General features: G+C 38.1%; 2 protein-coding genes across 2 annotated transcripts; one reads left to right on the forward strand and one right to left on the reverse strand.

Annotated features, from left to right (window-relative positions):
* Positions 1–2,301: 2,301 nt before the first annotated feature.
* On the forward strand, positions 2,302–3,453 carry LOC149115786 (QRFP-like peptide receptor). The gene has a single exon (XM_089283849.1). It carries the CDS (start codon positions 2,302–2,304, stop codon positions 3,301–3,303), a length of 1,002 nt encoding a protein of 333 aa, XP_089139975.1. The 3' UTR covers positions 3,304–3,453.
* Positions 3,454–7,942: 4,489 nt separating this feature from the next.
* On the reverse strand, positions 7,943–10,445 carry LOC149115787 (QRFP-like peptide receptor). Its single transcript, XM_089285190.1, has one exon. The coding sequence runs from the start codon at positions 10,329–10,331 to the stop codon at positions 9,234–9,236; it is 1,098 nt and encodes a 365-aa protein (XP_089141316.1). The 5' UTR covers positions 10,332–10,445; the 3' UTR covers positions 7,943–9,233.
* Positions 10,446–10,805: the final 360 nt, after the last annotated feature.

The raw sequence follows: 10,805 nt of genomic DNA on the forward strand, positions 1-10,805 counted from the left end.
AAGCCTAAAAGTGGAGCTCCTAGGTCGGGTTGTTCAAAGCCTGATTAAGCTAACCCAGGATATGGGAGAATTTTGATTTGAATTGTTTTAACTTGGCAGTGTGTTTTTCCGCTTATATTGTTTGTCTTCTGAGTTTGAATAATCTCAAACCACACAAAACATAAGCAGTGAAAAACATTTTTATACAAGACAAATTGATACTTCGGTTAACTTTTAAGCCTGGGTTAGCGTTAGCTGGCTCAGTTCCGAACAACCCAACCCTTACTACAGTAAGTTAACCCGGTTTGAGCGATCCAATCAAAAAGCTGGAACTTGGTCAGCGGTTAACTTTAAAAAACACGTCACCTCGATGAGCTCAAAACTTGAGCTCGCAATATGGTCACGAGATACCTTGTTTTGGCAGGTGTCAATTGACCATAAAATGGATATCTAATATCAGAAGTGTACGCTGTTAACTAAGGCCGCATCTCCTATTAATATAAGCGGCTCGTGCAGTTTCACCTTTTTGAAACACTCACTCGTGCAAATTAAGTCCAAATTGAACTCGAAACCGTATGATTACTTATTAAAAATATAAACAGTGGATGAAGTGCTGGAAGCCCTTTCTTGAAGCCATTTTTTCTCATTCGAGAAAACATGTTTCAAAGTAAAATAAAATCGCTATAAACATCCTACTTTTCTTCCACATCAGCACTGCTGGTTCAGTGATAGAATTCTCCACTGGCACGCGGGAGGCCTGGCTTCGATTCCCGGCCAGTGCAATGATAATTTTCTTTTTCCTACACGTCTGTACATGATATCTTTTTCTTTTCCTACAAATGACTCGGAAGGGCGACAATCAGTCTTTTTGTTGTGATAAGTAATGGTAACAGGACTGAGCCAGGAGCGCAGCCAGCATTTTTGCATAGAGGGGTTCCTACTGTATTATCGGTGACCCAATTGAAATGAAAATCCAGCGCCGGAGGCGCTCTTTGCTAGGGAGGTCCGGGGGCATGCTCCCCAAGTTTCCAAACCAAGGTTGTGATTGGTTGATTTAAGCTACAACTTTGAATGTGATTGGTTGATTTAAACAACAATTTTGAATGTGTTTGGCTTACTGAACTGTCCGATAAAAACTTGGCAAGTGAATTAGTGGAAAATAGGAGTTTTTTAAGCCAATCACAACCGAGAAAATTGTAATTTTTATGATTAAGTTGTGTAAGCTTTCGTCTAAGGTGTTACGCTAGAACCAAGACACCGCGCGTGTTAGTACTGGGTCCTTTTTCTTATCAATAACAGACGAAGTGAACTGTTTCCTTATTGTTACCGTATTTTACTGCTTATCAGTAACGAGTTAGAAATACATAAAGAATTGAAAATAAGCGATAAGAATCATTATGATATCATTGTCAACGTGATTGTGAAAATAATCTGCGAGTCCTGTTTATCAAGACCGCTAAATTAATTAAATCACTCTCTGACAGCTCAGGGAAGCGATATGTCACTTTTTACACACGAGCGGAATAGCTTTAAAGTCGTTTTTGACCAGTTCTTAATTAAACTAGACACGTAGAAAAACAGCATCACGGGGGTTGCATTTTAGTTAACTCTTCATTATATAAATTCAACCTGAGGTTACCAGTGATATTTACATCAAACAAGCGTTGATAATTTTTTAATAGGAATATGCTGCTTTTAATGAACTTTATTGCTTACCTGCTAAGTACAAGACTTAATTAAGTAGCTGTACCTTTAACGAATAGATTTATTACTCTCAAACGAGATTAGCTGGGCAAATTTAAATGCGTACAAAAGAATTTTAAATTGCAGCTGTTTATGAATAGGCATTATATTTCCTTGTGGGCGTGCTATTACTTCAAGCTATCTGTATTGACCTGAACTTTAATGCATTTGCAATACTGAGCAAAGATGAAGCAAACGGGGCTTTTCGACGCAAATGAAAGAGATTTTGTTAATTTGTTGGCTCTTTCGGTAGCTCGAGTTTATCCTCTAAGCAATGATTTTATAACCTCTTTGTTTTGTTATTCACTACCTGACGTTTTTAACGAGAAGTCTATAAACCGGCCAAAAGAATAGAAAACTCTACCTCCGCCCATCTCTCAAAAACGTCTGTGTTAAAGAGTATTTCGTTGACAATGTAACTGGCCTGAGGACACGAATTGATAATGCCCTGTAGTGATAGTTAAATGGTATTTAAATTTGTCATCCACAAACGTTTTCAGGTGTCTTTTGTGTAAATAAGACTGATATTTGGGAATGAACTTGGCTTTCTGATTACATTCATTCCTGTTGTTTGAGGCGATGTGTCTATTAATCTGCTCAGAAAACTTCACCGGTATGAACTCTACTGCAAACCAGGGTTGCGAACTGTTCGCTGAAAACTCGCCGTCTGTAAAATACCTAAAGACGCTTGCTTATGCTATAATCATGCTATTTTCGCTGCTTGGAAACACAGCTGTAATCATCATCGTCTCGAAAAACAAACGAATGCGGACAACGACAAATTACCTGATTGTCAATATGGCTGCATCTAACCTTTTAATTTCTGCGTTTGCCGTGCCCAGAGAACTCACCGAAATTTACACAGGTTTCCGCAGATGGCTCGTAGACGGACTAGCAGGTTTAATTCTGTGTAAGCTTGTCTACGTCTTTCAAGACATTTCTACCGCGGTGTCCATCCAAAGCCTTGTTGTTATGGCCATCGACAGATATCACGGAGTGGTTTTCCCATTCCGGCCTCCGATTTCAAAATCCAAAGTTTGTAAGGTTGTGATTCCAGTTATTTGGACTGTGGCGATTGGTGTGCACAGCGTTTATTTTTACACCGTACGACTGATGGTACAAGATAACAAGACTTATTGCACTTTCAGCTGGGTGCCAAAGTTTGAAGAACGACAGACACAGGAGCATTACTTTATTTTCATTTCAGTGTTTTTAATTTTGTTACCTTTGTGTGTGATTTTTTCTTTATATGCACTTATTTTGTTGGAGCTGAAAAAACGTCAGCGTGCTGGAAGCAGTGCATCAGTATTGAGTAACCAAAGACGGAGAGAAGATGGGGCAGTGATGAAAAAGATCCTATGCATAGTTTTTCTTTTCATTTCATGCATCAGCCCGGTCACTATTGCGGCAATTCTTTTTTATTTTGTGTGGGATTGGCATATACCTTGCGGAATGGACAAATTATTTCAGGCAGTGAAGTTCATTTTCTACTCAAACACCGCTTTAAATCCATGCCTCTATTTTGCTTTAAACAATAAATATCGAAAGGGATTGAAAAATTTATTAAGACGAAAGCTGTAGTATGAAGACAACAGGAATGAATTACCGATGATCGTGCTTCAGTAAAACTAAATGCACATCAATATAAACCCTTCGACAGAATAAAAGGCAGTCTGGTAGATAATTTGTTCCGTATTGGAGGGATTAATAAATGAAAACTTAGCTTGATAATTGAAATGCGGTTATTTATTTGGATAGCTTCCCTCAAAAATCTAGCCGGCTTTAGTCTGCCTGACCTAGCCGGTAATGCTAACCCAATTTCCTAAGAACATTTTAAGGAAACTGAGAAATGCTAACAAATATGTGTTTATGAGGGTTTTATTTTAAAATCCTAGACCTAAGTGGTAATGTGGTAAAAGTAGCCTTAGGGTATTGTGAATTTGATACCGGCCACTTTTGAAAGGAAAACTGATAGCAATAAGCGGGTGTTTTCACAAGAATAGAGTTCCAATGAATTTTCTGATAAAGTTTTATCTGGACAGTTAAAATATAGAGCAATTAGCGTGTGATTTTAAAGGTAATTTTGTCGGAATCTTGATTTTCTACGTTTGATGTAATTAGATCTGTGCTAATATTTGAATTAAAGACCCGCTCGGCTCCCGGATGTAGCTTCGCATGAATTTCACGAGTGGTGGGCATGTGTTCTCCATTAAAACACTCGTGTCTTTATAATAAAAATTAGCATTACACGGTGGAGCGAAGATCTGAATTTTATTTTCGAGTGGTAAAAACAATACTTCACGGGCGAATGCAGCAAGTGAGTAAAATCTTGATTAAAAATATAATGCAAACAGCGGTGATAAACATTTAAAAAACATGCATTTAATCAACTTGACGTTTCGTATGGTAGGCAACATACATTTTCAAAAGTATAAGCGTAAAAATTTTTTGGAAAGCTCTTTATATGTATCAGTGGGGGTCTGGAACCTAGACAGAAAACATCTGGAGTAGAAATTTAAGACGTTTCAAACGGAAATTGTCTGTTAAGTGACACAATGGAAAAGCTTTCATAATAAAGTGAAAGTTTTTCACTCTTGACATTGGCCTTCAATGCTGGCTGCAACTCCTGAATAAACAAGGTCTCCTTAACCTGACAATGGTAGTCAGTCTTGCTGGACGCCAAAATGTCAAAATGGTCCCATTTGATGTTGTGACCAGTGTTTGAGTAAAATCATGTTTTTAAGACGACAAAGTAATATTCGTATCTTGAAGTCACCCTTTAACAACACTAATAAGCGGGAAATGACGTCATCAAAATTCTTACTAGTGGCAGATATGGGGTGTTTACCATTTAGCAAAAAAGTCCGGAAATTTCGGTTGAAAGTCAAATGGAACTGTAATTTTCTGGAAAATCCGTTCGGAAATTGTAGACTACCTTCAGAGGTAGTCCTCTTTTTCCGTTCGGAACGGAACGGTGGAAATTTCTTTACCATTTGCTAAACTTTCTAGTTTCCAGTCTCTCATCAGCGGCAAGTAATTACGAGAAATCGAATTGCAAATGGTAAGCGCCATCTCGTTCGGTTTGTTTCCTGATTTTGGAAAAACCCTTACCATTATTCAATGGTCATCCCAACCGGTTTATTGTGACAACTGGTAAGCGCCCGTGGACAATATTATCAGGTTAGTGATGACAAGAGAATGACATGATATTACTCCGCGATGAACACGCGAGGACTGCTTTCGTGTAGTCACCATCCTCAGCTTTCCTTTAATTAAAACATATTACATTGCGAAACCAGGAACAGATCATACCTGCGATAGGCAATGTGAGAAATAACTGTTTTCTCACTGTTTACAACGCCAAGGAAGATTAGATACGGCTTTTTATTATCTAGACACGAGTGTTTTAATGGAAAATATCGAAAAATACACCACTAGGGAAATTCATGCGAAACTACATCGGGAACAATTATCACATTAATACTCACGGTGAATACGTAGTTAAACAATACAGGTTGTCGATTCGGTGAATTTTCAACAAATTTGTATTCAACGGACAGAGCAACAATTCTGTTTGTATTAAGACAAATAATCCCGTGAAAAGCACTATAAATATGTTTTATTCTCTAAAAGCCTTTCGACTGCGTAAAAGTGCTGCATTCCCAGACGCTGGAAACGCGAAGTGAAAAATAGGATAAAATTCGGGATGATTTGATAATTTAGAATTTCTATTAAAAACGGTGTTAAGAATGACAAAAGAAAAGCAAATCTGATGCTCAAAACCTTTTATCTGTTTTGTGCCACAATTCTTTTTTCAATCACTTTCACTGAACTTTTTGACATGTTGTGAACAAGAACATATTTTGTAGACGTCTTTTAAGCGGTATGTGGAATATAAATTCAGTTTAGCCAGAAGCGAACTTAAACGTCATTCCGATTTTAAGTGCCTTTCCAAGTTATTTTACATAGCCTTTACATTATGCTATTAAAAGAAAGCAGGTCGCGTTGGGTCCGTCAATGATGGCAAAAACGTAAATTCAGCAAGGACATATGGTGCATCAAGTCCATGCAAGGTCTATCAAATTGCTGCTGAATCTCCCGGCATTAACTCAATATACATTTCACCGAGTCAGTTGTAGATTTTCCTTGTCAGTCCAGATGTCAACATTTTAGAGTCAAGGTAATATGTACGTGTCAGCGAGTTCTCCTGCAAACTGACTCGGGAGTTTGAAATTTAAAATAATTTTTGTTACCTAAAAGCGGCTTTTCAACCATTGCTAGGTCCTTAAGTAATAGTATTAGGTTTGCAAGTATTAGTACAGATCTAAACGCAGAACTGCCAAAAGATTCTGACAAAATTCCCTTTATTAAATCAAAGGCTAACCCTTCTATATTTCCACTGTCCATATAAAACTTTGTTAAAAGATTTATAGAGACTCTTTTCTCTTCTAAACAAAGTTTTTGCTTAGCTTTTTGAAAAACTTGCTGGTGTCAAATTCAGAATGCCGTAAGGAATAACACTTCCTACAAACCCCTTTTTGTCATAAACACATATTTTTTAGCTTTACTCTTTTAAGACTATCCTGAGGCAATTGTGTTAATATCACCGGCTAGGTCACGTAAACTAAAGCTGACTAGATTTCACCCCGAGTGGGGGGGGGGGGGGGTACACCCAGAAAAATCGGGTGGGAGTGTGCGGCCTGCTTCCCAAAACCCTTACCCTTACCCTTATGACCAAAATCTGCGATATTCCCTACCCTATTTATGACCTGACCAAAAATTCGAAACCCTATTTATGACCTAACCCTTAAATCAAAACCCTGTTTCAGACCTGCGTTATAATAAGTTCCTTAGTTCAGACCAATGTTAAATTACCATAAACATAATTTGCGAAGGGCTTTTGTTGATCTTCTTTTGTTGAACATTCAGCCGCTACACTAGATCCGGCATTCCATCCACACGCTAAAAGTTTCCAAGAAAACGCCAAAGTTCTTGACAACATCTGCGCCGCTGTCGAATGGGTCGCAATTGCATTTTGCGCGATGCGCGACAAACATTTACAGCATCCGTTCTATTTTGTGTGGAAGTGGAAATTTGCCTTCCATATTGAATAATTTTGATTTGCCGTCCACTTCTTCTTTAAAAACTCTATTTTAGCACTGCCATATCGCCAGGGTAACGATTTCAAGGCTATTCTGCCAAGCACAGTGAGATAAACCACGAAGAATTCGAGTTAAATCATCGCTGGTGATGAAAGAAGACCAGTTACTTCGGCCGACAAATGTAAAAAGAAGAACGCTGAAGCAAAGTTGATTTGATCATGCCCTGTCTCCTCAATATTCTGCATAATCAGTTTGGCGTTCTTTCTTCTGCGTTCGAGAGTATCTTTCCCTAATGTATTTATTCTTAACTTTTTTTCCATTTGAATCCTTTCTCAGTCCTCTTCGATAATCTGAAAACCGCCTTTGGACGTTCAATTACTGTTCAGCAACATTTTTAATATCAATGCGTGGTAAATGCTCAAAAAACTGGGAGCATTTTCATCGAAATTCGCTGCCAATGGATTACGTTTTTCATTCATTACGTTATAATTGTTATATTACCAAACAAAGAAATTTCCAGTTGTATCCCTTTGTCACGTTGAAGAAAGCTAATATTTAACGACTATAATGACGTCCAAAATAATCAAGGACGGGGAAAATGTTATAATTACAACTTACCAAGACCTAACCAAGACTTCTGAACATTGCGAAAAGACAGAGCGCAATAATAAAATTCACATTTAAGCAGCTCTTACTGCATGTTGAGATTTTATATTCATAAAAGGTATATTCAGATTCACTGCTTCCGTCGCATTAGAATTCTATTTCATGAAATATCGCTAGGTTGATATTCAATTAAATCTACCACTGGATGTTATTCGCCAGCTGAAATTTTCTATTAGAATTGAAGTAGCAAGCTAATTGGTGTCACGTCTGATCAAGAAAAACTGCTAGAAAGCTACATTTACATATTAAACCCCGCACGTTTGTCCTTAAAGTGGTCTTGCCCACCTTGGTTTAGTCCTCTGCAATTTCCAAAGTTGCATCTATACAACTTCTATCAGTTCTTTCTTGTACCCGGTTAGTGCTTTTTGGAATCATCTCGTGAATCATAAGGAATTAAAGCTAGCATTAAGGCTGTTTTTGAAAGTTTGCATTGTTGTTATCATAACGTATTATCCTAGGACGATGATCAGTTTCCGTTCTCCAATGATTTTCAGTACTCGTTTGATGCCATTATTTAAGCATCATATAATACAAGGCTGTGGTACTTATCGATCCATAAAGTAGCGAGTGCTGAAAACCTTCACCAGCGACTTTCGTAAAGCTTTAAAGCTCTTAGTATGTTTTACAATTTTGAACAATACGGACCATCACGATGATCAATAAAGCTGTATTTAATGTTTGCTTCGCGTTAGTGTCAAACAGCCAACAAACAAACTGACAAAGTGCATTACGTAAACACGACTGTTCCCAGGTTTCGCAGTTTTAAACATTTGAACAGAGAAATTAAAGATTGCGACCAAACGCCAACAGGACCCGCGTGTCCATCAAGAAACGATATCGTATCATTCCCCAGGAAGTGATACCATATCACTATACTTGTGACAAGCTATGACAGAATTTTAGCCACGCTTTATCACAATGACACCCACCAACAAAACAAAACAGCACCTGCTTTTAAACGAGCTTACATAAATATATGTAGCTGCGATTTTGATTGGAAGACTCAGGGCAAATGTTTTTCCAACAGATAAAGCAACAATATTATTTTGTTTGTATAAAGCCCTCTAAGTAAAAAAATAAATAGAAATGTGTATTATTCTCTAAAACCCCACATTCAGCTGCTGAATAATTTTCGAATGAATCGTAAAATGTGCTGCAGATAATTTCCACACGTTGGAAATAGTTCGGAAACGTTGGATTAAATTTCCTGTAACAGGGGTATTGGTAATGTGGAGACGACAACTAAATCCGGTACTAAAAAGTCTTTTATCTCTTTAGTGCCACAATGACTAATCTAATTTTTAAAAAAATGTGGAGAAAATTGTCACAAAATTACCTTTGAATCACTCGCTGACCCCTCTATTTACCTATTCAAAAATTTTTTGTTGAAAGATTCATAGGGGCTCTGCTCTATTCTCGTCAAAAATCGTTGTTGCTTTAGCTCTCCTAAAAACTGGGCCGGTATCAAATTCATAATACATGTAACCTAAGGCGATTTTCACGACAACACCAATTAGGTCTGCTTTTAAAAACTAAAACAGCACCATCCAAATAGAGCTACTTGAAAAGACAACGGACGCTTTTCTCATTAAAACATTTTTAACTTTACCTTCTTTGGAATACCCTAAGGAAATTGTGTTAACATCATCGGCTAGGACACACAAACTAAAACCAATTTTTCACAGGAAATATTAGCTAACCGAAAACATTAATCTTGGCAATACCACATTTTCAAATATCAAGCTAACTCCCCATTTCTGAATAATCCCGCCTTATTGACCAGACTGTATTTTCTCTGTCCTGAAGCATGTTCATCGGCAAGCCATTCCTGTTTTCTGCAAGAGAGCGATTCCGTCTTAACAAATCTTTCAATCCCTTGCGATATTTATCATTTAAAGCAAAATACACACATGGATTTAAAGAAGCATTCGAGTAGAAAAAGAACTTCGCTGCCTGAAATAATTTGTCCATTCCGCAAGGAATATGCCAGTCCCATACAAAATAAAAAAGAAGTGCTGCAATAGTGATCGGGGTTATGCATAAAATGAAAAGGAAAACTATGCATAGGATCTTTTTCATTACTGCCCAATCTTCCCGCCGTCTTTGGTTACTCAATACTGATGCACTTCCAGCACGCTGACGTTTTCTCAGCTCTAAGACAATAAGTGCATATAAGGAAAAAATCACACACAAAGGTAACAAAAACAGAAACACTGAAATGAAAATAAAGTAATGCTCCTGTGTCTGTCGTTCTTCAAACTTTGACACCCAGCTGAAAGAGCAGTAAGTCTTGTTATCTTGTACCATCAGCCGTACAGTGTAAAAATAAACGCCGTGCACACCAAGCGCCACAGTCCAAATAACTGGAATCACAACCTTACAAACTTTGGCTGTTGCAATCGGAGGGCGAAATGGGAAAACCACTCCGTGATATCTGTCAATGGCCATAACAACAAGGCTTTGGATGGACACCGCGGTAGAAATGTCTTGAAAGACATAGACAAGCTTACACAGAATCAAACCTGCTATTCCGTCTACGAGCCATCTGCGAAGACCAGTGTAAATTTCCGTAAGTTCTCTGGGCACGGCAAAAGAAGAGATTAAAAGGTCAGATGCGGCCATGTTGACAATGAGGTAATTTGTCGTTGTCCGCATTCGTTTGTTTTTCAAAACTATGACGATTATAGCTGTATTTCCAAGCAGAGAAAATAACATGATTATACCATAAGCAAGCGTCTTTAGGTATTTTACAGACGGTGAATTAACAGCGAACAGTTCGCACGCCTGGTTTGCAGTAGAGTTCATACCAGTGAAGTTTTCCGAGCACTTTAATAGACACATCGCCTCAAACAGCACGAACGAATGTAATCAGAAAGCAGAGTTTGATCCTAAATATCGGTCTTATTTACACAAGACACACCTGCATGCCTTTGTGCGTAACAAAATTTAAATACCACTCAACAACACAGGCCATCGTCATTTCGCCTCTCGCGCCAACAAGGCTTTAAGCACGTCGTTATCAAGGGTCTACCAACCCTAATGGGGGAAGGGGGGCAGGGGAGGCGGTACTCCCTTATATGGGCTATATAGGTATGGTTTTAGCACTCTAGTCTCGAATTGGGTATGTTTCTTGGACGAAGCTACTTTTTCATCATTATCAATAAGACCGTCAACAAAAGCCCTTCATGACTTATGTTTAGGGTAACTGTGCCAGCCGCAACGGTCATAAATAGGGTATCGAATTTTTGGTTAGGTCATATATAGGGTAGCAAAACTCGCAGATTTTGGTCATAAATAGAGTAAGGGTTTTGGGAA

This window comes from Orbicella faveolata, unplaced genomic scaffold (genome assembly GCF_042242905.1).
Source record: "Orbicella faveolata isolate gen_17 unplaced genomic scaffold, um_ofav_v1 contig_13, whole genome shotgun sequence".
NCBI lineage: Eukaryota > Metazoa > Cnidaria > Anthozoa > Scleractinia > Merulinidae > Orbicella > Orbicella faveolata.

Bases quoted from the DNA above. Each gene is read 5' to 3' on its own strand.
- LOC149115786 (XM_089283849.1), top strand. From the start codon at position 2,302: ATGTGTCTATTAATCTGCTCAGAAAACTTCACCGGTATGAACTCTACT.
- LOC149115787 (XM_089285190.1), bottom strand. From the start codon at position 10,331: ATGTGTCTATTAAAGTGCTCGGAAAACTTCACTGGTATGAACTCTACT.